This window comes from Salvelinus namaycush, unplaced genomic scaffold, assembly GCF_016432855.1.
Source record: "Salvelinus namaycush isolate Seneca unplaced genomic scaffold, SaNama_1.0 Scaffold105, whole genome shotgun sequence".
Lineage (NCBI taxonomy): Eukaryota > Metazoa > Chordata > Actinopteri > Salmoniformes > Salmonidae > Salvelinus > Salvelinus namaycush.
The window spans coordinates 384562-412212 of NW_024057731.1; the positions used below are offsets into that span (position 1 = coordinate 384562).

Here is a 27651-nt window from a genome sequence, read left to right on the forward strand (position 1 = left end):
CTCTGCTTTATGTAAAGAACCAGACTACCTACCTCTGCTTTATGTAAAGGACCAGACTACCTACCTCTGCTTTATGTAAAGGACCAGACTACCTACCTCTGCTTTATGTAAAGGACCAGACTACCTACCTCTGCTTTATGTAAAGGACCAGACTACCTACCTCTGCTTTATGTAAAGGACCTGACTACCTACCTCTGCTTTATGTAAAGGACCAGACTACCTACCTCTGCTTTATGTAAAGGACCAGACTACCTACCTCTGCTTTATGTAAAGGACCAGACTACCTACCTCTGCTTTATGTAAAGGACCTGACTACCTACCTCTGCTTTATGTAAAGGACCTGACTACCTACCTCTGCTTTATGTAAAGGACCAGACTACCTACCTCTGCTTTATGTAAAGGACCCGACTACCTACCTCTGCTTTATGTAAAGGACCTGACTACCTACCTCTGCTTTATGTAAAGGACCTGACTACCTACCTCTGCTTTATGTAAAGGACCTGACTACCTACCTCTGCTTTATGTAAAGGACCAGACTACCTACCTCTGCTTTATGTAAAGGACCCGACTACCTACCTCTGCTTTATGTAAAGGACCTGACTACCTACCTCTGCTTTATGTAAAGGACCAGACTACCTACCTCTGCTTTATGTAAAGAACCAGACTACCTACCTCTGCTTTATGTAAAGGACCAGACTACCTACCTCTGCTTTATGTAAAGGACCAGACTACCTACCTCTGCTTTATGTAAAGGACCTGACTACCTACCTCTGCTTTATGTAAAGGACCAGACTACCTACCTCTGCTTTATGTAAAGGACCAGACTACCTACCTCTGCTTTATGTAAAGAACCTACTACCTACCTCTGCTTTATGTAAAGGACCAGACTACCTACCTCTGCTTTATGTAAAGGACCAGACTACCTACCTCTGCTTTATGTAAAGGACCAGACTACCTACCTCTGCTTTATGTAAAGGACCAGACTACCTACCTCTGCTTTATATAAAGGACCAGACTACCTACCTCTGCTTTATGTAAAGGACCAGACTACCTACCTCTGCTTTATGTAAAGGACCAGACTACCTACCTCTGCTTTATGTAAAGGACCAGACTACCTACCTCTGCTTTATGTAAAGGACCAGACTACCTACCTCTGCTTTATGTAAAGGGATCCTTCTGGATGTTGGCAATGAGGCCCTTTATCTACTGCCCCAGAGTCAGATGAACTCATGGATATCATTTCTGTCTGTCCAGTATGAAGGAAGTTGGGAGGTAGTTTCACATTGACTAGAACTCTGATGGCTATCATGCTAGCAGATTACCCATAACGCCTCATTATATCCCTTTACATCCACAATAAACTAAAAAAAAACACCACACGTTCCCATTGCAAGACACCGTGAAGACAGGACACCAGGTATGAACGGTACGATGCACTAATATACCTTAGTTGAATGCACTGCCTGCACTACGTCACACTGGTAAATGAAGAAAATACACAACACTTTCTACACATGAATAAAACAACCGTAAGCACATGTAAAAACCACAGACAAGAGTGAATGATTTGTATGACGTTTCTCTTTATTGACGTTGAAGATCAGGTGATAGTTGTGGTCTAGTATGACAACAATAATAACAACGTCAGGTAGTCTAAACGGAGGAGGATACCGCCACTTCAACACACTACTACTACTACAACACAGCCTTGAACGTTTGGTCATCAGGAGAACACACTCTCTAGCCTCACACACACACTGACACGTCACACACCCCGTTCTCATCCCTCCCGGTGGTGGTGGTGTAACGGTCTCCGTCTCTTTATGGTAAGGTGTGACCGTTGCCGCGGTAACGACGGTTAAGACGGCAAGGGGGTGTAGTCAAGATAAGAAGGATAGAAAGTGAGCGAGGATAGATTATGAGAAAGGAAAAAAAAACGACAGAATACTGTTCTATTTCAAAAAGTGCCAGAAAAAGACCAAGCTGTTAAAAAATAAAAATAGTTTAAAAGTTGGTTTCCTCCCTCCCTCCTCCCTCAGTTGCTAGCTTGCTGTAGTCGCTATACCACAAGGCACGCTTTGATGATGTCACAAAGAGAGAATGGTGGAACTCTGGCGACTCCCAAGATTCTCAGCGTAGTTTTCCCTCCTCCAGTCGACAAGGCAACGCCCCCCTCTAGTCCCCACGCAAAAACGGACCTGGAGAGGAAAGAGGGGGAGAGACCGTCAATACCACAGCCAGGTAGTGTGTGGGTATGTGAGTGTGTGTGTGTGTGGGTATGTGAGTGTGTGTGGGTATGTGAGTGAGTGTGGGTATGTGAGTGAGTGTGTGTGTGGGTGGGTATGTGAGTGAATGTGGGTAGTGAGTGTGTGTGGGTAGTGAGTGTGTGTGGGTAGTGAGTGTGGGTAGTGTGTGTGTGTGGGTAGTGAGTGAGTGTGTGTGGGTAGTGAGTGTGTGTGGGTAGTGAGTGTGTGTGGGTAGTGAGTGTGTGTGGGTAGTGAGTGTGTAGGTGTTACCTGCGTAGGGGACTACTCTCCGAGGGGAATGATTTCTTCGTTGATAAAAAACTCGATGGTCTCCTCCTCCCAGTCATCTGTGTTACTGTCCAGCTCATCAGTGTCCACTCCTAGAGACAGAGAGAGGTCAGGGGTCAGAGGCTTAGTAAGCCTGGTCCCGGGCCAGAACAGCCCACAGGGGGGGGTAACATCCCATCTCCCTGTTTCTGTAGCGTGAGGCAGTTGGATGGAAGTGTCTGGGCCGTCATAGGTGGAGACGGAGGGTTTATAGGTGTAGACGGAGGGTTTATAGGTGGAGACGGAGGGTTTATAGGTGGAGACGGAGGGTTTATAGGTGGAGACGGAGGGTTCATAGGTGGAGACGGAGGGTTCATAGGTGGAGACGGAGGGTTTATAGGTGGAGACGGAGGGTTTATAGGTGGAGACGGAGGGTTCATAGGTGGAGACGGGGGGTTTACAGGTGGAGACGGAGGGTCTATAGGTGGAGACGGAGGGTTTACAGGTGGAGACGGAGGGTCTATAGGTGGAGACGGAGGGTCTATAGGTGGAGACGGAGGGTTTATAGGTGGAGACGGAGGGTTTACAGGTGGAGACGGAGGGTTTACAGGTGGAGACGGAGGGTTTATAGGTGGAGACGGAGGGTTTACAGGTGGAGACGGAGGGTTTATAGGTGGAGACGGAGGGTTTATAGGTGGAGACGGAGGGTTTATAGGTGGAGACGGAGGGTTTATAGGTGGAGACGGAGGGTTTACAGGTGGAGACGGAGGGTTTATAGGTGGAGACGGAGGGTTTACAGGTGGAGACGGAGGGTTTATAGGTGGAGACGGAGGGTTTATAGGTGGAGACGGAGGGTTTACAGGTGGAGACGGAGGGTTTATAGGTGGAGACGGAGGGTTTACAGGTGGAGACGGAGGGTTTATAGGTGGAGACGGAGGGTTTATAGGTGGAGACGGAGGGTTTACAGGTGGAGACGGAGGGTTTACAGGTGGAGACGGAGGGTTTATAGGTGGAGACGGAGGGTTTATAGGTGGAGACGGAGGGTTTACAGGTGGAGACGGAGGGTTTATAGGTGGAGACGGAGGGTTTATCTACGTACCTCCTCGGAGCTGCAGGCGGGCGGTTTTCTGGTCGTCGTGTTGTAGCAGGGCAGCCTCCCGGTAGGTACGGTAGTCCTCCATCATGCTCCTCCTCTTGTCCACCAGCTCCTTGGAGGCCTTCGACTGGCTCAGACGATCCTTCTGCTCAAAGATCTTAGAGTACTTCTTCAGGTCCTTCTTGATCACCTGGGGAACGTGTCAAAACCCAGAAGAAAACATGTTATACGTAGCAACAAGACTGTCAAGGGTCCCGGCTAAGCCCACGTCATACGTAGCAACAAGACTGTCAAGGGTCCCGGCTAAGCCCATGTTATACGTAGCAACAAGACTGTCAAGGGTCCCGGCTAAGCCCATGTTATACGTAGCAACAAGACTGTCAAGGGTCCCGGCTAAGCCCATGTTATACGTAGCAACAAGACTGTCAAGGGTCCCGGCTAAGCCCATGTTATACGTAGCAACAAGACTGTCAAGGGTCCCGGCTAAGCCCATGTTATACGTAGCAACAAGACTGTCAAAACCAAGGCTCTTTCAACACACAGAAGTTAAGACAGAAGTCACTACTTGTCCAGACACTGAACGAGTTTTGGATTCTATTGGTTTAAAACAACTTTGATACCAGAGTAAATACCCTTTATAAATACTGTGGCCACACACCCACCACACACACACACAGGTACGTACCTTGACGACGTCCTGTGTCAGCAGGGTAGCAGGACGAGGTCTCCAGAGTAGCTGACAGAAGCGATCCTTGTTATTCTTCTGGAGGAGACGACCCTGGAAGGTCCACAGCCAGTAGGCATTGTCCACCTGATGGAGACAACCCCTTTTTAAATCCCCCTTGATACGGCTCAGATAAACACACAGCATTGTCCACCTGATGGAGACAACCCCTTTTTAAATCCCCCTTGATACGGCTCAGATAAACACACAGCATTGTCCACCTGATGGAGAGACAACCCCTTTTTAAATCCCCCTTGATACGGCTCAGATAAACACACAGCATTGTCCACCTGATGGAGACAACCCCTTTTTAAATCCCCTGATACGGCTCAGATAAACACACAGCATTGTCCACCTGATGGAGAGACAACCCCTTTTTAAAATCCCCTGATACGGCTCAGATAAACACGCAGCATTGTCCACCTGATGGAGAGACAACCCCTTTTTAAATCCCCCTTGATACGGCTCAGATAAACACACAGCATTGTCCACCTGATGGAGAGACAACCCCTTTTTAAATCCCCTGATACGGCTCAGATAAACACACAGCATTGTCCACCTGATGGAGAGACAACCCCTTTTTAAATCCCCTGATACGACTCAGATAAACACACAGCATTGTCCACCTGATGGAGAGACAACCCCTTTTTAAATCCCCCTTGATACGGCTCAGATAAACACACAGCATTGTCCACCTGATGGAGAGACAACCCCTTTTTAAAATCCCCCTTGATACGGCTCAGATAAACACACAGCATTGTCCACCTGATGGAGAGACAACCCCTTTTTAAATCCCCTGATACGACTCAGATAAACACATAACATTGTAAAAAGTACAAGAGCAGAAGGAGAAGGGATTTGTGAAGTTGTGTCTGTGTGTGTTGTGGTACAAACCAACCTTCATTTTGTTGAACCTCCGTTTAAAAAACATCACAGTAGGAATGTATTCCCTGTGTGTCAGGTGTGTGTGTGTGTGAGGTGTGTGTGTGTGTGAGGTGTGTCAGGTGTGTGTGTGAGGTGTGTGTGTGAGGTGTGTGTGAGGTGTGTGTGTGTGTCAGGTGTGTGTGAGGTGTGTGTGTGTGTGTCAGGTGTGTGTGAGGTGTGTGTGAGGTGTGTGTGAGGTGTGTGAGAGGTGTGTGTGAGGTGTGTGTGTGAGGTGTGTGTGTGTGTGAGGTGTGTGTGTGTGTGAGGTGTGTGTGTGTGTGAGGTGTGTGTGTGTGTGAGGTGTGTGAGAGGTGTGTGTGTGCGAGGTGTGTGTGCGAGGTGTGTGTGTGTGTGTGAGGTGTGTGTGTGTGTGTCAGGTGTGTGTGTGTGTGTGAGAGAGGTGTACCTTGTGACTCCACCAGGACACAGAGGTGACCAGGTATCGTCCTGTAGGGTCCCACTCTACATCAGAAGCCATGTAGTGTTCAACCATGTTCATCATGGTACAGTCAGAGGTATCCACAAACGCCAGGGCCCCGTTCATACTGGAGGAGAGGACATGGTTAACACAGGGCCCCGTTCATACTGGAGGAGAGGACAGAGTTAACACAGGGCCCCGTTCATACTGGAGGAGAGGACAGGGTTAACACAGGGCCCCGTTCATACTGGAGGAGAGGACAGAGTTAACACAGGGCCCCGTTCATACTGGAGGAGAGGACAGGGTTAACACAGGGCCCCGTTCATACTGGAGGAGAGGACAGGGTTAACACAGGGCCCCGTTCATACTGGAGGAGAGGACAGGGTTAACACAGGGCCCCGTTCATACTGGAGGAGAGGACAGGGTTAACACAGGGCCCCGTTCATACTGGAGGAGAGGACAGAGTTAACACAGGGCCCCGTTCATACTGGAGGAGAGGACAGAGTTAACACAGGGCCCCGTTCATACTGGAGGAGAGGACAGGGTTAACACAGGGCCCCGTTCATACTGGAGTAGAGGACAGAGTTAACACAGGGCCCCGTTCATACTGGAGGAGAGGACAGGGTTAACACAGGGCCCCGTTCATACTGGAGGAGAGGACAGAGTTAACACAGGGCCCCGTTCATACTGGAGGAGAGGACAGGGTTAACACAGGGCCCCGTTCATACTGGAGTAGAGGACAGAGTTAACACAGGGCCCCGTTCATACTGGAGGAGAGGACAGGGTTAACACAGGGCCCCGTTCATACTGGAGGAGAGGACAGGGTTAACACAGGGCCCCGTTCATACTGGAGGAGAGGACAGGGTTAACACAGGGCCCCGTTCATACTGGAGGAGAGGACAGAGTTAACACAGGGCCCCGTTCATACTGGAGTAGAGGACAGAGTTAACACAGGGCCCCGTTCATACTGGAGGAGAGGACAGGGTTAACACAGGGCCCCGTTCATACTGGAGGAGAGGACAGGGTTAACACAGGGCCCCGTTCATACTGGAGGAGAGGACAGGGTTAACACAGGGCCCCGTTCATACTGGAGGAGAGGACAGAGTTAACACAGGGCCCCGTTCATACTGGAGGAGAGGACAGAGTTAACACAGGGCCCCGTTCATACTGGAGGAGAGGACAGAGTTAACACAGGGCCCCGTTCATACTGGAGGAGAGGACAGGGTTAACACAGGGCCCCGTTCATACTGGAGGAGAGGACAGGGTTAACACAGGGCCCCGTTCATACTGGAGGAGGACAGAGTTAACACAGGGCCCCGTTCATACTGGAGGAGAGGACAGAGTTAACACAGGGCCCCGTTCATACTGGAGGAGAGGACAGGGTTAACACAGGGCCCCGTTCATACTGGAGGAGAGGACAGAGTTAACACAGGGCCCCGTTCATACTGGAGGAGAGGACATGGTTAACACAGGGCCCCGTTCATACTGAAGGAGAGGACAGGGTTAACACAGGGTTCTTGTACCTCCTGAGTCCAGCCAGCACCATGAACTGTCCCTGAGGACTCCAGAAGATGCTGTTGGCCTGCTGCTTGTCAAACATCTCTGGAGAGAGAAGGGGGGGGGGGGGGAGAGGAGGGGAGGAGGGGGAGGAGAGGAGGAGGAGGAGGGGAGGGGGGGAGAGGAGAGAGGGAGGAGGAGGGAGAGGAGGGGAGGAGAGGAGGGGGAGGAGAGGGGGGGGGGGGAGGGGAGGAGAGGAGGAGGAGGGGAGGAGGAGGGAGAGGAGGGGAGGAGGAGGAGAGGAGGGGAGGAGGATGGGGAGGAGAGGAGGGGAGGGGGAGGAGAGGAGGAGAGGGGAGGGGAGGGGAGGAGAAGGGGGAGGAGAGGAGGGGAGGGGGAGAGGAGGGGAGGAGGATGGGGAGGAGAGGAGGGGGGGAGAGGAGGAGAGAGGAGGGGAAGGGGGGGAGAGAGGGGGAGGAGAGGAGGGGAGGGGGGGAGAGAGGGGGAGGAGAGGAGGGGAGGGGGAGGAGGAGAGGAGGGGAGAGGAGAGAGGAGGGGAGGAGGAGGGGGAGGAGAGGAGGGGAGGGGGAGAGAGAGGGGGAGGAGAGAGGGGGAGGAGAGGAGGGGAGGGGGAGAGGAGAGAGGAGGAGGAGGGGATGAGGGGAGGGAGGGAGAGAGGGGGAGGAGAGAGGGGGAGGAGAGAGGGGGAGGGGGAGAGGAGGGGAGGAGGAGAGGAGGGGAGGGGGAGAGGAGGGGAGGAGGAGAGGAGGGGAGGGGGAGAGGAGGGGAGGAGGAGGGGGAGGAGAGGAGGGGAGGAGAGGAGGGGGGGGGAGAGGGGGGGAGGAGAGAGGGGGAGGAGAGGAGGGGAGGGGGAGAGGAGGGGAGGGGGAGAGGAGGGGAGGAGGGGAGGGGAGGAGAGGAGGGGAGGAGAGAGAGAGAGAATGTTACAGTAAATCTGGAAGCTGGCTATATTACAGTAAATCTGGAAGCTGGCTATGTTACAGTAAATCTGGAAGCTGGCTATGTTACAGTAAATCTAGAAGCTGGCTATGTTACAGTAAATCTGGAAGCTGGCTATGTTACAGTAAATCTAGAAGCTGGCTATGTTACAGTAAATCTGGAAGCTGGCTATGTTACAGTAAATCTGGAAGCTGGCTATGTTACAGTAAATCTGGAAGCTGGCTATGTTACAGTAAATCTGGAAGCTGGCTATATTACAGTAAATCTGGAAGCTGGCTATATTACAGTACCAGACTGTGTTGTTTACCAAACGACTGAATAACGACATCTGACAACAGTAGAGACGGAATAACGATCCTTCTAGACATTACAGAGTCAACTGAATACGACATCTGACAACAGTAGAGACGGAATAACGATCCTTCTAGACATTACAGAGTCAATGTTTTTAAAGGTTCCTCTCTGTGATATTTTCAGGTAAACGTTGTACTTACTGATGAGTTCTATCTTCCCGTTGTTCTTGACGTGGTAGAACGAGGCGTTGATTCTGGGAGATTCACCGTGCAGGACGGCAAACTTACTGCCGTTAGGCTCCCACGCAAACGCTATGATGCTCTCAGCTAGAGGACGACAACACTGTTACTGTACCTAGTGGTGTTACCGCACCTGGCGGTGTTACTGTACATTATCAGTGGGGGTGTCTGTCCGTCTTGTCAGAGCGGCGGGGGGTGTCTGTCCGTCTTGTCAGAGCGGGGGGTGTCTGTCTGTTGTCAGAGCGGGGGGTGTCTGTCCGTCTTGTCAGAGCGGGGGGTGTGTCTGTCCGTCTTGTCAGAGCGGGGGGTGTCTGTTGTCAGAGTGGGTGGCGCAGTGGTCTAGGGCACTGCATCGCAGTGCTAGCTGCGCCACCAGAGTCTCTGGGTTCGCGCCCAGGCTCTGTCGCAGCCGGCCGCAACCGGGAGGTCCGTGGGGCGACGCACAATTGGCATAGCGTCGTCCGGGTTAGGGAGGGTTTGGCCGGTAGGGATATCCTTGTCTCAGTATGTAAAATGTAATTAAAGAAAATGTATGCACTCTACTGTAAGTCGCTCTGGATAAGAGCGTCTGCTAAATGACTAAAATGTAAATGTAAATGTGTCTGTTGTCAGAGCGGGGGGTGTCTGTCCGTCTTGTCAGAGCGGGGGGTGTCTGTCCGTCTAGTCAGAGTGGGGGTGTGTGTTACCAGTTTTAGATTCCGGGTCTCCCTTCATCTCCACCACGTCAACAGGAACCTGCTTCTCTCTCATCCTGAAGATCTCAAAGTTGGTCACCACACCCTGAGAGGAGGAGAGAACGAGAGGAGCGGACAGACAGGAGGAGAAGGGGAACGATAGAGGAGGAGGACAGACAGGAGGGGGGGAACGATAGAGGAGGAGAGGACAGACAGGAGGAACGATAGAGGAGGAGAGGACAGACAGGAGGAGAGGGGGAACGATAGAGGAGGAGAGGACATACAGGAGGAGAGGGGGAACGATAGAGGAGGAGAGGACATACAGGAGGAGAGGGGGAACGATAGAGGAGGAGAGGACAGACAGGAGGAGAGGGGGAACGATAGAGGAGGAGAGGACATACAGGAGGAGAGGGGGAACGATAGAGGAGGAGAGGACATACAGGAGGAGAGGGGGAACGATAGAGGAGGAGAGGACAGACAGGAGGAGAGGGGGAACGATAGAGGAGGAGAGGACATACAGGAGGAGAGGGGGAACGATAGAGGAGGAGAGGACATACAGGAGGAGAGGGGGAACGATAGAGGAGGAGAGGACAGACAGGAGGAGAGGGGGAACGATAGAGGAGGAGAGGACAGACAGGAGGAGAGGGGGAACGATAGAGGAGGAGAGGACAATGAGAGAATGACAGGATGAGAGGACAGAGAGAAAGGAGACTTGTAAATGAGGTTAAACATCAAAGCAGTCACATTTACCCTCCCTCTTTTCTCCTCCCCCCTTCACTAACCTGCGTTCCTTTAGGTGTCCGGTCCACCTTGACACAGAGGTAGTCTCCCTGTCTCTGCCAGTGCAGTTTACAGTCGACCACATTGAAGAGGTTCCTGACTCTGATCTCCTGTCTGGAGGGAAGCTGCATCAGAGTCACTCTGGCTGGGATGTCTTTGTCCTCGGGAACCCAGAATGCTATGATGTTATCACCTGGGGACCAGGAGAAGTCCCTGCAGAGGAGAGGAGAGGATTAATACACACACACACACCGCTATGATTCCTCTAACTAGTCTCTGTATGCTGTCTGACAGGTGATATTCCTCTAACTAGTCTCTGTATGCTGTCTGACAGGTGGTATTCCTCTAACTAGTCTCTGTATGCTGTCTGACAGGTGGTATTCCTCTAACTAGTCTCTGTATGCTGTCTGACAGGTGGTATTCCTCTAACTAGTCTCTGTATGCTGTCTGACAGGTGGTATTCCTCTAACTAGTCTCTGTCTGACAGGTGGTATTCCTCTAACTAGTCTCTGTCCGATAGGTGGTATTCCTCTAACTAGTCTCTGTATGCTGTCTGACAGGTGATATTCCTCTAACTAGTCTCTGTATGCTGTCTGACAGGTGGTATTCCTCTAACTAGTCTGTCTGACAGGTGGTATTCCTCTAACTAGTCTCTGTATGCTGTCTGACAGGTGATATTCCTCTAACTAGTCTCTGTATGCTGTCTGACAGGTGGTATTCATCTAACTAGTCTCTGTCTGACAGGTGGTATTCCTCTAACTAGTCTCTGTATGCTGTCTGACAGGTGGTATTCCTCTAACTAGTCTGTCTGACAGGTGGTATTCCTCTAACTAGTCCCTGTATGCTGTCTGACAGGTGGTATTCCTCTAACTAGTCTCTGTATGCTGTCTGACAGGTGGTATTCCTCTAACTAGTCTCTGTATGCTGTCTGACAGGTGGTATTCCTCTAACTAGTCTCTGTATGCTGTCTGACAGGTGGTATTCCTCTAACTAGTCTCTGTATGCTGTCTGACAGGTGGTATTCCTCTAACTAGTCTCTGTATGCTGTCTGACAGGTGGTATTCCTCTAACTAGTCTCTGTATGCTGTCTGACAGGTGGTATTCCTCTAACTAGTCTCTGTATGCTGTCTGACAGGTGGTATTCCTCTAACTAGTCTCTGTATGCTGTCTGACAGGTGGTATTCCTCTAACTAGTCTCTGTATGCTGTCTGACAGGTGGTATTCCTCTAACTAGTCTCTGTATGCTGTCTGACAGGTAGTATTCCTCTAACTAGTCTCTGTATGCTGTCTGACAGGTGGTATTCCTCTAACTAGTCTCTGTATGCTGTCTGACAGGTGGTATTCCTCTAACTAGTCTCTGTATGCTGTCTGACAGGTGGTATTCCTCTAACTAGTCTCTGTATGCTGTCTGACAGGTGGTATTCCTCTAACTAGTCTCTGTATGCTGTCTGACAGGTGGTATTCCTCTAACTAGTCTCTGTATGCTGTCTGACAGGTGGTATTCCTCTAACTAGTCTCTGTATGCTGTCTGACAGGTGGTATTCCTCTAACTAGTCTCTGTCCGATAGGTGGTATTCCTCTAACTAGTCTCTGTATGCTGTCTGACAGGTGATATTCCTCTAACTAGTCTCTGTATGCTGTCTGACAGGTGATATTCCTCTAACTAGTCTCTGTATGCTGTCTGACAGGTGGTATTCCTCTAACTAGTCTCTGTCCGATAGGTGGTATTCCTCTAACTAGTCTCTGTATGCTGTCTGACAGGTGATATTCCTCTAACTAGTCTCTGTATGCTGTCTGATAGGGGTCAACAGCCCCAATATAAAGACGTGACTTACTTGATACCACTGATCTTCAGACTCTTCTTATCCAACAGGCCCATGGACTACGACAGGAGAAAACAGGATGTTGATAAGTACGGACACACCAGTCTGTTATACAGAGACACTCAGCAGAACACATAGTAATACTGGTCAATCTAACTCACCAGTCTGTTATACAGAGACACTCAGCAGAACACAGAGTAATACTGGTCAATCTAACTCACCAGTCTGTTATACAGAGACACTCAGCAGAACACAGAGTAATACTGGTCAATCTAACTCACCAGTCTGTTATACAGAGACACTCAGCAGAACACAGAGTAATACTGGTCAATCTAACTCACCAGTCTGTTATACAGAGACACTCAGCAGAACACAGAGTAATACTGGTCAATCTAACTCACCAGTCTGTTATACAGAGACACTCAGCAGAACACAGAGTAATACTGGTCAATCTAACTTACTGGGGTCAGAGACACTCAGCAGAACACAGAGTAATACTGGTCAATCTAACTCACCAGTCTGTTATACAGAGACACTCAGCAGAACACAGAGTAATACTGGTCAATCTAACTCACCAGTCTGTTATACAGAGACACTCAGCAGAACACAGAGTAATACTGGTCAATCTAACTCACCAGTCTGTTATACAGAGACACTCAGCAGAACACAGAGTAATACTGGTCAATCTAACTCACCAGTCTGTTATACAGAGACACTCAGCAGAACACAGAGTAATACTGGTCAATCTAACTTACTGGGGTCAGAGACACTCAGCAGAACACAGAGTAATACTGGTCAATCTAACTTACCAGTCTGTTATACAGAGACACTCAGCAGAACACAGAGTAATACTGGTCAATCTAACTCACCAGTCTGTTATACAGAGACACTCAGCAGAACACAGAGTAATACTGGTCAATCTAACTCACCAGTCTGTTATACAGAGACACTCAGCAGAACACAGAGTAATACTGGTCAATCTAACTTACTGGGGTCAGAGACACTCAGCAGAACACATAGTAATACTGGTCAATCTAACTCACCAGTCTGTTATACAGAGACACTCAGCAGAACACAGAGTAATACTGGTCAATCTAACTCACCAGTCTGTTATACAGAGACACTCAGCAGAACACAGAGTAATACTGGTCAATCTAACTCACCAGTCTGTTATACAGAGACACTCAGCAGAACACATAGTAATACTGGTCAATCTAACTCACCAGTCTGTTATACAGAGACACTCAGCAGAACACATAGTAATACTGGTCAATCTAACTCACCAGTCTGTTATACAGAGACACTCAGCAGAACACAGAGTAATACTGGTCAATCTAACTCACCAGTCTGTTATACAGAGACACTCAGCAGAACACATAGTAATACTGGTCAATCTAACTCACCAGTCTGTTATACAGAGACACTCAGCAGAACACAGAGCAATACTGGTCAATCTAACTTACTGGGGTCATAGATGCTCAGTGTGATGACTTACTGGGGTCATAGATGCTCAGTGTGATGACTTACTGGGGTCATAGATGCTCAGTGTGATGACTTACTGGGGTCATAGATGCTCAGTGTGATGACTTACTGGGGTCATAGACGCTCAGTGTGATGACTTACTGGGGTCATAGACGCTCAGTGTGATGACTTACTGGGGTCATAGACGCTCAGTGTGATGACTTACTGGGGTCATAGATGCTCAGTGTGGAGACTTACTGGGGTCATAGACGCTCAGTGTGATGACTTACTGGGGTCATAGATGCTCAGTGTGGGGACTTACTGGGGTCATAGATGCTCAGTGTGGGGACTTACTGGGGTCTCGTAGATGCTCAGTGTGTCCTGGGTCATCCTGGCAAAGAACTTCCCATCGTGACTCCACCTGGAGAAACAGACACACGTTTGAACGCTGCAGTTAGGGAGAGAACCAAGACAGAACGCAAGAGACACGAGTTCAGCTACAGTTCTTGTAGAGACAGGAACAGGATAGAGACATAAAAACAGAGAGGTGGGTAGTCAGACCTTACTAGAAGATGTAGAGACAGGAACAGGATAGAGACATAAAAACAGAGAGGTGGGTAGTCAGACCTTACTAGAAGATGTAGAGACAGGATAGAGACATGAACACAGAGAGGTGGGTAGTCAGACCTTACTAGAAGATGTAGAGACAGGAACAGGATAGAGACATGGAAACAGAGAGGTGGGTAGTCAGACCTTACTAGAAGATGTAGAGACAGGATAGAGACATGGAAACAGAGAGGTGGGTAGTCAGACCTTACTAGAAGATGTAGAGACAGGATAGAGACATGAACACAGAGAGGTGGGTAGTCAGACCTTACTAGAAGATGTAGAGACAGGATAGAGACATGGAAACAGAGAGGTGGGTAGTCAGACCTTACTAGAAGATGTAGAGACATGAAAACAGAGAGGTGGGTAGTCAGACCTTACTAGAAGATGTAGAGACATGAAAACAGAGAGGTGGGTAGTCAGACCTTACTAGAAGATGTAGAGACAGGAACAGGATAGAGACATGGAAACAGAGAGGTGGGTAGTCAGACCTTACTAGAAGATGTAGAGACAGGAACAGAATAGAGACATGGAAACAGAGAGGTGGGTAGTCAGACCTTACTAGAAGATGTAGAAACATGAACACAGAGAGGTGGGTAGTCAGACCTTACTAGAAGATGTAGAAACATGAAAACAGAAAGGTGGGTAGTCGGGCCTTACTAGAAGATGTAGAGACAGGAACAGAATAGAGACATGGAAACAGAGAGGTGTAGTCAGACCTTACTAGAAGATGTAGAGACAGGAACAGAATAGAGACATGGAAACAGAGAGATGTGTAGTCAGACCTTACTAGAAGATGTAGAGACAGGAAAACAGAGAGGTGGGTAGTCGGGCCTTACTTGAAGATGGGCCAGTGGGCGGAGCTCTCACAATGGAAGCCTCTCTTCTTCTGGCCAGTCAGAATGTCCCAGATGATGATGGCCTGGGGGTCCTCCTTAGTGTCCATCAGGGGACTGAACGTCACCACGTACCTACCAAGCATTAGAACACCTTTATGTAGCTTCGTAAGGATTCATACAGCTGACATAGACAGGTTATAACCACACTAGGCTCACCGTGTTCAGGGTAACTGAGGGATACAAAATATATTGAAAGCAGAAGCTTCCACACAGGTGTGGTTTCTGAGGTAATTAAGCAATTAACATCCCATCATGCTTAGGGTCAGGTATAAACGTGCCCAGTTGACCATTATCTGGGCTAGCATGGCTAGCAGAGACTTTGAAAGAGGGCTCTCAAAGGAGCATAGGGGTTTTAAAGGGTGTGTGTGAGTCTTAGTAAATGTAACACTTCTGGGGAGATTCTGGAGCGGCGCCCGAGACATCGTTTTCCACCATCATCAACGCAACACCAAATGAAGGATTTTAATCGAGGAAGAACGGTTACACATTTGTCACGGATCCCTCCGTAACGTTCATTACGCACACCTGGCCCCTATTCCCAGTGATTAGTAACTGTATAAGTGTGCCCCTTGGTTTACCAGTGTCCTGTCGATATATTGTTACAGTGTCTGTGGGTGCGTGCGAGTACCTGTGCTGTGCGTTTTGGGTTTTCGTGCCATTGTGATTACGGGTCTCGTCCCGTGTGTTAATCATTGTGATTACGGGTCTCGTCCCGTGTGTTAATCATTGTGATTACGGGTCTCGTCCCGTGTGTTAATCATTGTGATTACGGGTCTCGTCCCGTGTGTTAATCATTGTGATTACGGGTCTCGTCCCGTGTGTTAATCATTGTGATTACGGGTCACGTCCCGTGTGTTAATCATTGTGATTACGGGTCTCGTCCCGTGTGTTAATCATTGTGATTACGGGTCTCGTCCCGTGTGTTAATCATTGTGATTACGGGTCTCGTCCCGTGTGTTAATCATTGTGATTACGGGTCCTGTCCCGTGTGTTAATCATTGTGATTACGGGTCTCGTCCCGTGTGTTAATCATTGTGATCACGGGTCTCGTCCCGTGTGTTAATCATTGTGATTACGGGTCTCGTCCCGTGTGTTAATCATCGTGCACTTGTGTTATTTATTCGAAGGTACTCCTCGCTCTTTTTTTGTTTTGTGGGTTTCAACCCTGTGTGTTGTACCCTGTTTGGTCTTCGTCCCCGTGCCAGTACGCGGCACGCTGTAATTTGGGTAAAGAAAAAAAAGAAACACAACATTCCGTATTCCTGCGCCTGTCTCCCGATCCCTCATACCAGCATGACACATCCCTCCAATAGAGTTCCAGAAACGTGTAGAATCTACGCCAAGGAGCATTGAAGCTGTTCTGGCTGGTGGTCCAACACCCCGTTAAGAGACTTTATGTTGGGGTTTCCTTTATTTTGGCTGTTACATGTACCTACCAAGCATTATAACCCCTTTATATAGCTTCACACGGCTTCATACCGTTGACAGAGCTACACTAGGGCATAGTGTCCATCAGGGGACTGAACGTCACGGTAACGTCCCTATGAAGCGTTATAACACCTTAAAAGGCTTAATAAGACTACATAGAGTTACTTTATGGCCTGAGGGTCCTCAGTTTCCATCAGGGAATGAAGCATTATAACAACTTAATGTAGCTTCATTTTAATTGAACCTTTATTTAACTAGGCAAGTCAGTTAAGAACAAATTCTTATTTACAATGACGGTTTAGGAACGGTGGGTTAACTGCCTTGTTCTGGGGTAGAACAACATATTTTTACGTTGTCAGCTCGGGGATTTGATCTTGCAACCTTTCGGCTATTAGTCCAACGCTCTAACCACTAGGCTACCTGCCCCCCCTCTCTAACCACTAGGCTACCTGCCCCCCCTCTCTAACCACTAGGCTACCTGCCCCCCCCCTCTCTAACCACTTAGCTACCTGCCCCCCCCCCTCTAACCACTAGGCTACCTGCCCCCCTCTTTAACCACTAGGCTACCTGCCCCCCTCTTTAACCACTAGGCTACCTGCCCCCCTCTCTAACCACTAGGCTACCTGCCCCCCCTCTCTAACCACTAGGCTACCTGCCCCCCCCCCCTCTCTAACCACTTAGCTACCTGCCCCCCCCCTCTCTAACCACTAGGCTACCTGCCCCCCTCTTTAACCACTAGGCTACCTGCCCCCCTCTTTAACCACTAGGCTACCTGCCCCCCTCTCTAACCACTAGGCTACCTGCCCCCCTCTTTAACCACTAGGCTACCTGCCCCCCTCTTTAACCACTAGGCTGCCTGCGGCCCCCATAAGGCTTCATAGATGTGATATAGACAGACATTGATTATTCATTAGTGATTGGTTACCTCTCGCAGGGGGAGAAGTCGATCAGAGACACTCCCTGGTGGCTGAAACGTTGGATCTGCTTGAACTTCTCTCCGCCCCACAATGCAATGCCTCGCTGGTGGAACGTGGCCAGGTAGGTTCCCTTGGGAGACCAGCGCACATAGGTCTCTGTCCAGCGCTACAGGGACACAACACAGTCACGACACAGTCACGACACAGACACGACACAGACACGACACAGACACGACACAGACACGACACAGCCACGACACAGTCACGACACAGTCACGACACAGTCACGACACAGTCACGACACAGTCACGACACAGTCACGACACAGTCACAACACAGACACAACACAGACACAACACAGACACAACACACACAGCCTCAGAACCTCACTATACACCACGGCAGACATTTTGATTTACACAATCAAGCCTTCTACTTTTTAAGGATCAAAGCCGTAAAAAAGTTTTTCTGTAGATGTAGAATGCTCAGTGCAACAAACAAATATATATATTCTGATTGGTTGAACCATCATCTCACTGCTCTGTCGTGATTGGTTGACTCACCGCCCTCTCCTCGGAGACGACTGGATCCTTGGCGTCATTGTTGAAGATGGCGGTCCTCTCTCCTGATTCGTAGATGACGCTGTACTGGTCACGACAGTCAGGGTCCTCCATCCAGTGACGCATGTTACCCTGGCAACACAAACAGGAAGTGACGGCTAGTAATGACCTTTCCCCGCCTCCACAACACCGGGTGGGTATTCTCTGAACGTGGGGTTGAAGTGACAGTGTGTAACACTCACAAAGTCCTTGAAGGGCTGCTTCTCAGGAGACTCCCACTCATCACTGATGCTCATGTACCTGGAACACAACATCACAATCTACAGCAGACAGTTCTATATCATGTATATCTATGTCAAACATATACAGCAGACAGTTCTATATCATGTTTATCTATGTCAAACATATACAGCAGACAGTTCTATATCATGTTTATCTATGTCAAACATATACAGCAGACAGTTCTATATCATGTTTATCTATGTCAAACATATACAGCAGACAGTTCTATATCATGTATATCTATGTCAAACATTTCTGCCATGTTGTTGTTGTTGTTGTTGTGTCTAGATGATCCATAACTAACCAGATGCCATATAACAGCTAGAATGATGCCCTGGACACACCATATAACAGCTAGAATGATGCCCTGGACACACCATATAACAGCTGGCATGATGCCCTGGACACCCCGTATAACAGCTAGAATGATGCCCTGGACACCCCATATAACAGCTGGCATGATGCCCTGGACACACCATATAACAGCTGGCATGATGCCCTGGACACCCCATATAACAGCTAGAATGATGCCCTGGACACACCATATAACAGCTAGAATGATGCCCTGGACACCCCGTATAACAGCTAGAATGATGCCCTGGACACCCCATATAACAGCTGGCATGATGCCCTGGACACACCATATAACAGCTGGCATGATGCCCTGGACACCCCGTATAACAGCTGGAATGATGCCCTGGACACCCCATATAACAGCTAGAATGATGCCCTGGACACACCATATAACAGCTGGCATGATGCCCTGGACACCCCGTATAACAGCTGGCATGATGCCCTGGACACCCCATATAACAGCTGGCATGATGCCCTGGACACCCCGTATAACATCTGGCATGATGCCCTGGACACACCGTATAACAGCTAGAATGATGCCCTGGACACACCATATAACAGCTGGCATGATGCCCTGGACACCCCATATAACAGCTGGCATGATGCCCTGGACACCCCATATAACAGCTGGCATGATGCCCTGGACACCCCGTATAACAGCTGGCATGATGCCCTGGACACCCCATATAACAGCTGGCATGATGCCCTGGACACCCCATATAACAGCTGGCATGATGCCCTGGACACCCCATATAACAGCTAGAATGATGCCCTGGACACACCATATAACAGCTGGCATGATGCCCTGGACACCCCATATAACAGCTGGAATGATGCCCTGGACACCCCATATAACAGCTGGCATGATGCCCTGGACACCCCATATAACAGCTGGCATGATGCCCTGGACACCCCATATAACAGCTGGCATGATGCCCTGGACACCCCATATAACAGCTGGCATGATGCCCTGGACACCCCATATAACAGCTGGAATGATGCCCTGGACACACCATATAACAGCTGGCATGATGCCCTGGACACCCCATATAACAGCTGGCATGATGCCCTGGACACCCCATATAACAGCTGGCATGATGCCCTGGACACCCCATATAACAGCTGGCATGATGCCCTGGACACCCCATATAACAGCTGGAATGATGCCCTGGACACCCCATATAACAGCTGGCATGATGCCCTGGACACCCCATATAACAGCTGGCATGATGCCCTGGACACCCCATATAACAGCTGGCATGATGCCCTGGACACCCCATATAACAGCTGGAATGATGCCCTGGACACACCATATAACAGCTGGCATGATGCCCTGGACACCCCATATAACAGCTGGCATGATGCCCTGGACACCCCATATAACAGCTGGCATGATGCCCTGGACACCCCATATAACAGCTGGCATGATGCCCTGGACACCCCATATAACAGCTAGAATGATGCCCTGGACACACCGTATAACAGCTGGCATGATGCCCTGGACACCCCATATAACAGCTGGCATGATGCCCTGGACACCCCATATAACAGCTGGCATGATGCCCTGGACACCATGTGTTGTGTGTAGTGTATTCTTACTTGTCGAAGTCTGTGAACACATTGACTCTAAAGGTGTGCTGCTTGTCCAGCTTGTAGCCGTCAGCGTTCTTCACTGCCTCCAGAGCCTGAGTAGGAGCTCCATACTCCAGGAAGATGTACCTACAGAGATAACATTAACTACAGGTTAACTAACTATAGGTCTGAGTAGGAGCTCCATACTCCAGGAAGATGTACCTACAGAGATAACATTAACTACAGGTTAACTAACTATAGGTCTGAGTAGGAGCTCCATACCATGTACCTACAGAGATAACATTAACTACAGGTTAACTAACTATAGGTCTGAGTAGGAGCTCCATACCATGTACCTACAGAGATAATAGGAGATAAAACATTAACTACTACTAAAACCCTACTACTCACCCTACACCATAACAGTGTTGCCATGATAGTATTGTGATACTACCATACCAGATTTACTTGGCAAACAATAAAACAAAGACTAAGCTCTTTGGTCCTTTAAAAACCTACTTTGTGTAAAATATTGTGCTATCGCTTGGAAAATAAACAAACGTGACTGTGGTTGACAACATACAGCTGTTTCACTAACATCAGGACTGTCTTCCTCAAGAAATGCAGTCTGTTTCATTTTCTTTCCTTCCTTAATACTTAGTATTGTGACAACCCTTTACCCTGCACCCTCCCTGCACCCTGCCACAGTCTCCCTGCCCCCTCCTACAGCCTCCCTGCACCCTCCTACAGCCTCCCTGCACCCTCCTACAGCCTCCCTGCACCCTCCTACAGCCTCCCTGCAACCTCCCTGCACCCTGCCACAGCCTCCCTGCACCCTCCTACAGCCTCCCTACAGCCTCCCTGCACCCTGCCACAGCCTCCCTGCACCCTCCTACAGCCTCCCTTTACCCTCCTACAGCCTCCCTGCACCCTCCTACAGCCTCCCTGCCCCCTCCTACAGCCTCCCTGCACCCTCCTACAGCCTCCCTGCACCCTCCTACAGTCTCCCTGCCCTCTCCTACAGCCTCCCTGCACCCTGCCACAGCCTCCCTGCACCCTCCTACAGCCTCCCTGCACCCTCCTACAGCCTCCCTGCACCCTGCCACAGCCTCCCTGCACCCTGCCACAGTCTCCCTGCACCCTGCCACAGTCTCCCTGCACCCTCCTACAGTCTCCCTGCACCCTCCTACAGTCTCCCTGCACCCTGCCACAGCCTCCCTGCACCCTGCCACAGTCTCCCTGCACCCTCCTACAGCCTCCCTGCACCCTCCTACAGTCTCCCTGCCCCCTCCTACAGCCTCCCTGCACCCTCCTACAGCCTCCCTGCACCCTCCTACAGCCTCCCTGCACCCTCCTACAGCCTCCCTGCACCCTGCCACAGCCTCCCTGCACCCTCCCTGCACCCTCCTACAGCCTCCCTGCACCCTCCTACAGCCTCCCTTTACCCTCCTACAGCCTCCCTTTACCCTCCTACAGCCTCCCTTTACCCTCCTACACCCTCCCTGCACCCTCCTACAGCCTCCCTGCACCCTCCTACAGCCTCCCTGCACCCTCCCACAGTCTCCCTGCACCCTCCCACAGTCTCCCTGCACCCTCCTACAGCCTCCCTGCACCCTCCTACACCCTCCCTGCACCCTCCTACACCCTCCCTGCACCCTCCTACAGCCTCCCTGCACCCTCCTACAGCCTCCCTGCACCCTGCCACAGCCTCCCTGCACCCTGCCACAGTCTCCCTGCACCCTCCTACAGCCTCCCTGCACCGTGCCACAGCCTCCCTGCACCCTCCTACAGCCTCCCTGCACCCTCCTACAGCCTCCCTGCCCCCTCCTACAGTCTCCCTGCACCCTCCTACAGCCTCCCTGCACCCTGCCACAGCCTCCCTGCACCCTCCTACAGCCTCCCTGCACCCTCCTACAGCCTCCCTGCACCCTCCTACAGCCTCCCTGCCCCCTCCTACAGCCTCCCTGCACCCTCCTACAGTCTCCCTGCACCCTCCTACAGCCTCCCTGCACCCTCCTACAGCCTCCCTGCACCCTCCTACAGCCTCCCTGCACCCTCCCTGCAACCTCCTACAGCCTCCCTGCACCCTCCTACAGCCTCCCTGCCACAGCCTCCCTGCACCCTCCTACAGCCTCCCTGCCCCCTCCTACAGCCTCCCTGCCCCCTCCTACAGCCTCCCTGCACCCTGCCACAGCCTCCCTGCCCCCTCCTACAGCCTCCCTGCCACAGCCTCCCTGCACCCTCCTACAGCCTCCCTGCACCCTCCTTCTCACCCCTTAGTGAGTCCTTCAGGTCCGTCTACCGTCGGGTAGAACTCGTTGGTGATCTTGCCGAACTTGGAGAATATCTTGTGGATGACGTTCTTCAGCTTCTCCAGGCGCTCGGGGCCGACCTGGGGCACGTTGTCCACGACAACCACAGAGTCTATCCCGTCTGCCTCCTGGGGCTTCTCCCGCAGCAGGTCACCCAGCAACTCTACAGCAGGGAGGGATGGATGAGGGAGCAGGTCAAGAGAATGTTATTTGGTGAGGTAGTTTATCAAACCAGGGTTTTCCATACCATTGATTGTGTCTAGACAAAGACATGGAATAACAATGCCATTTAGCATACACTTTTTATCTAAAAGCGACTCATGTGTGCATACATTTTTTTTAACATGTTTTACCAATTAACTGGAGACAATGTCACCTAAAGTTAGCTCTGTTGTCCCCCAAAAAGTGAATTTACCATTTTTGCCACACCTGCTGAAAATTAAACTTGGGTAAAGGCTGTGAGGATGTAGTTTGGGCTATGTTATAGTTTATAAAACACACACACACATCTGCATTCACAATTATCTGACAGCTGGTAACGTCAGTTAGCTAGTAATGCACTGACGGCGGGGAGTCAGAATGTCCCGCTCCAGCAAACAACTGGAAACAAAACAGTTATGTTATAACGTTTGTTACAGATTGTTTACCATAAGAACATAACTAACAAACAAATATGTAAAATGTCACAGGCGTAAATGGTTCTTCTTTGGTAACGCCATTTGTATGGACAACTTTGCGTGGATGGGCGAGGCATGAATGAACCCACTGTTAGCTTTAGCAGCTACTGTATCTAGCTAACACGATCACTTTACGAACGTTGTCAAAAGTGATCACTAGCTGATCTTTACGTTGACCCTTCAAAAAAATATGAAATATTTTAACAATTATTTATATACATTTGGTTTACATGACGTGTATTGCAATGATAGCCTTGTAGCTAACTACATACGCTAAAACAGCTAGCTAAGCGAACCCAACTAACGTTAGCTCTCCAGGCCGCAAAAAAGCCGGCTTTTTTCCTGCATTTTCTCACCCTCATCGTCGACATCATCTTCGAAGTCTTCTGGGTCACTGAACGACGGTTCGTCCTCGTCGAAATCGACATCAGCCGGCATATCCTCCGTGTCATGCATTTAACAGGCTTGGAAGTGAGTCGGTCTACGCTAAATCGGTGTAAATCTAGATTTCTAGAAGGCTATCGGTTACCCGCTGGTGTACCACCATGTGCGATTACGTGAAAATGGACGAATTGCGGGAAACGTCGAGGAGGAGTTTAACTCCAGGTTTCGACTCGCGATAGCACAAGACACGTAGTGTGTAGATAGGCTGCAGTGCGATGCAATACCTTTTCGATTAGTTTACCAGATTGTATGAGATCGGGAAAAATGCGCAGTTGCTGTTCATTTTATCGATTTTATGCACACCTTGAATGGTCCTTCTTACTTTCCGTAGTGAGGGAATCCATGAACGCACGCTCCGGTAAAACGAAACACGGTTTCAGTCCCTCGACATACTTTTCAGGCGATTGCTAGCTATCAAGCTCCATGAATTTGTCCCTTAATTGCTTCTCAGATAACTTCAACATATACCTAGGTACTGTGGTTAGCAGGCATTTGTCATTCAACTTAGTTGTTTGTGTAGCTGACTTGGTTAGCTTGCTAACAAACGTGTTGCCATAAAGCTTCGTACTTTACCTAGCTAGCAAGCTAGCTCTGGTCCAGGGCGGCAGTGTGCTTTACTATTAGACTCGATGAACGCTTACTAAACGCACTGGACCAGAGCTAGTAAACTACCATCTGTCTAACTAAAGTAATATTTTTTCCCCCTCTTGACTTTTCCCCATAGACATCTATAAGCAGCATGGACAGTGAGTGCCTGGTGTTGTTGCCTCGGGTGTGTGCTGTACTAGCGGACCCCAGACAGTCCCTACCAGATGACACCAGCTTCGAGAAACTGCTGGACTGGTTCACTGGTCTCACCAAGGAGGGTGAGGAGACACACACACAGAGAAAAGTCTCACCAGCAAGTATAAGGATGAGAGACTTCCTATAATCTCTCTCACACAGCGAGGATAAGAATGAGAGACTACCTATATAATCTCTCTCACAGCGAGGATAGGAGAGACTACCTATATAATCTCTCTCAGCGAGGATAAGAATGAGAGACTACCTATATAATCTCTCACACAGCGAGGATAAGAATGAGAGACTACCTATATAATCTCTCACACAGCGAGGATAAGAAGGAGAGACTGCCTATATAATCTCTTACACAGCGAGGATGAGAGACTACTGGTACTTTAATGAATACTGGCCTTGTGATTATAAGGTTATATTATTTATAAGGTTATATTGATAGGTTTATACACTTTGTTTATTTGACGATGTGTTACAGTACTGTTGGGCAGGAATAAAAGTTTGAGCCAAGCAGGCAACCCCAGCTCTTTATGGATATTGGCCATAGCAGCTCTAAGCGATCATGACCGACACAAATGACACCCTGCTATTCCCTACATAGGGAACTTTTGACCAGGCATTATGGCACTGCAGTGTACTGTGGGAATAGGTTGCCATTTGGGACACAGACAATAATACAACCTAATAACACCTGTGGTGATGTTTTCCAGACCATGGCCTGGCCCTGTTGGAGTCCTGCCCCTGTCTGGTGGACTACATATCCACTGTGTGTCTGGATAAAACTACAGATCCCAGCATGCTTTCCTTCAGCCTCAAGCTTTCTGGCCTGCTGGCGGCCAGCCAACACGGCTTCAACCTGCTGCAGGTGATAGGATAGAGCCAGGTGTAGTCAATATGGTAATAGGATAGAGTCAGGTGTAGTCTATATGGTAATAGGATAGAGTCAGGTGTAGTCTATATGGTAATAGGATAGAGTCAGGTGTAGTCTATATGGTAATAGGATAGAGTCAGGTGTAGTCTATATGGTAATAGGATAGAGTCAGGTGTAGTCTATATGGTAATAGGATAGAGTCAGGTGTAGTCTATATGGTAATAGGATAGAGTCAGGTGTAGTCTATATGGTAATAGGATAGAGTCAGGTGTAGTCTATATGGTAATAGGATAGAGTCAGGTGTAGTCTATATGGTAATAGGATAGAGTCAGGTGTAGTCTATATGGTAATAGGATAGAGTCAGGTGTAGTCTATATGGTAATAGGATAGAGTCAGGTGTAGTCTATATGGTAATAGGATAGAGTCAGGTGTAGTCTATATGGTAATAGGATAGAGTCAGGTGTAGTCTATATGGTAATAGGATAGAGTCAGGTGTAGTCTATATGGTAATAGGATAGAGTCAGGTGTAGTCTATATGGTAATAGGATAGAGTCAGGTGTAGTCTATATGGTAATAGGATAGAGTCAGGTGTAGTCTATATGGTAATAGGATAGAGTCAGGTGTAGTCTATATGGTAATAGGATAGAGTCAGGTGTAGTCTATATGGTAATAGGATAGAGTCAGGTGTAGTCTATATGGTAATAGGATAGAGTCAGGTGTAGTCTATATGGTAATAGGATAGAGTCAGGTGTAGTCTATATGGTAATAGGATAGAGTCAGGTGTAGTCTATATGGTAATAGGATAGAGTCAGGTGTAGTCTATATGGTAATAGGATAGAGTCAGGTGTAGTCTATATGGTAATAGGATAGAGTCAGGTGTAGTCTATATGGTAATAGGATAGAGTCAGGTGTAGTCTATATGGTAATAGGATAGAGTCAGGTGTAGTCTATATGGTAATAGGATAGAGTCAGGTCAATATGGTAATAGGATAGAGTCAGGTGTAGTCTATATGGTAATAGGATAGAGTCAGGTGTAGTCTATATGGTAATAGGATAGAGTCAGGTCAATATGGTAATAGGATAGAGTCAGGTGTAGTCTATATGGTAATAGGATAGAGTCAGGTCAATATGGTAATAGGATAGAGTCAGGTGTAGTCTATATGGTAATAGGATAGAGTCAGGTGTAGTCTATATGGTAATAGGATAGAGTCAGGTCAATATGGTAATAGGATAGAGTCAGGTCAATATGGTAATAGGATAGAGTCAGGTGTAGTCTATATGGTAATAGGATAGAGTCAGGTGTAGTCTATATGGTAATAGGATAGAGTCAGGTGTAGTCTATATGGTAATAGGATAGAGTCAGGTGTAGTCTATATGGTAATAGGATAGAGTCAGGTGTAGTCTATATGGTAATAGGATAGAGTCAGGTGTAGTCAATATGGTAATAGGATAGAGTCAGGTCAATATGGTAATAGGATAGAGTCAGGTCAATATGGTAATAGGATAGAGTCAGGTGTAGTCAATATGGTAATAGGATAGAGTCAGGTCAATATGGTAATAGGATAGAGTCAGGTCAATATGGTAATAGGATAGAGTCAGGTCAATATGGTAATAGGATAGAGTCAGGTGTAGTCTATATGGTAATAGGATAGAGTCAGGTCAATATGGTAATAGGATAGAGTCAGGTGTAGTCTATATGGTAATAGGATAGAGTCAGGTGTAGTCTATATGGTAATAGGATAGAGTCAGGTCTATATGGTAATAGGATAGAGTCAGGTGTAGTCAATATGGTAATAGGATAGAGTCAGGTGTAGTCTATATGGTAATAGGATAGTCAGGTGTAGTCTATATGGTAATAGGATAGAGTCAGGTGTAGTCAATATGGTAATAGGATAGAGTCAGGTGTAGTCTATATGGTAATAGGATAGAGTCTAGTCTATATGGTAATAGGATAGAGTCAGGTGTAGTCTATATGGTAATAGGATAGAGTCAGGTGTAGTCTATATGGTAATAGGATAGAGTCAGGTGTAGTCAATATGGTAATAGGATAGAGTCAGGTCTATATGGTAATAGGATAGAGTCAGGTGTAGTCTATATGGTAATAGGATAGAGTCAGGTCAATATGGTAATAGGATAGAGTCAGGTGTAGTCTATATGGTAATATGATAGAGTCAGGTGTAGTCTATATGGTAATAGGATAGAGTCAGGTGTAGTCTATATGGTAATAGCTCTATCTCTACAGGTGGAAGTTTCACCATATTGCTTACACCAATCAAATCCTCTCTGCTCTCCACAAGTGCATAGGGTTTAGGGGTCCGTTTGTGATTGGGCGTTGGACTATCTTCACCTCCTAGACATTCATTATCTCTTCATCCCATCTCAGGATCGATCCATCCTGGGCGTGGCCTACGACAGCGCGCGCTGGCAGGTGGCTGGACTATGGGAGGATCCGAGCGTGCGGATTGGCTGGATCCATGGCCTGAGTAGCATGATGCGCCACACACAGGCCTTCCACTTCCTGGATCGGGCTG

The 27651-nt window shown here is 48.8% G+C and overlaps 2 protein-coding genes across 2 annotated transcripts; one reads left to right on the forward strand and one right to left on the reverse strand.

Moving 5' to 3' along the window:
* Window positions 1-1563: 1563 nt before the first annotated feature.
* On the reverse strand, window positions 1564-23910 carry eif3ba (eukaryotic translation initiation factor 3, subunit Ba). Its single transcript, XM_038982151.1, has 18 exons — window positions 23367-23910; window positions 22295-22496; window positions 20049-20168; window positions 18056-18113; window positions 17817-17945; window positions 17262-17419; window positions 14849-14980; window positions 13758-13824; window positions 11955-12001; window positions 10122-10332; window positions 9352-9445; window positions 8627-8752; window positions 7199-7277; window positions 5664-5802; window positions 4295-4420; window positions 3613-3799; window positions 2517-2626; window positions 1564-2198 (listed from the first exon to the last, which is right to left on the reverse strand). The coding sequence occupies exons 1-17, from the start codon at window positions 23464-23466 to the stop codon at window positions 2529-2531; spliced, it is 2073 nt and encodes a 690-aa protein (XP_038838079.1). The 5' UTR covers window positions 23467-23910; the 3' UTR covers window positions 1564-2198; window positions 2517-2528.
* Window positions 23770-27651, forward strand: LOC120035390 (BRCA1-associated ATM activator 1-like; the record flags this gene model as incomplete). Its single annotated transcript, XM_038982159.1, has 4 exons — window positions 23770-23926; window positions 24179-24320; window positions 24960-25114; window positions 27504-27651. Coding segments are annotated over exons 2-4 (430 nt in total), but the record flags the coding sequence as incomplete, so codon positions are not given.

Coding starts and splice junctions, on each gene's coding strand:
- eif3ba (XM_038982151.1), bottom strand. CDS start 23,466: ATGCATGACACGGAGGATATGCCGGCTGATGTCGATTTCGACGAGGAC. Junction 22,497..23,366: donor AGATGATGTCGACGATGAGG/GTGAGAAAATGC, acceptor TCCCTGCTGTAG/AGTTGCTGGGTGACCTGCTG. Junction 2,627..3,612: donor CCGCCTGCAGCTCCGAGGAG/GTACGTAGATAA, acceptor CTCTGTCTCTAG/GAGTGGACACTGATGAGCTG.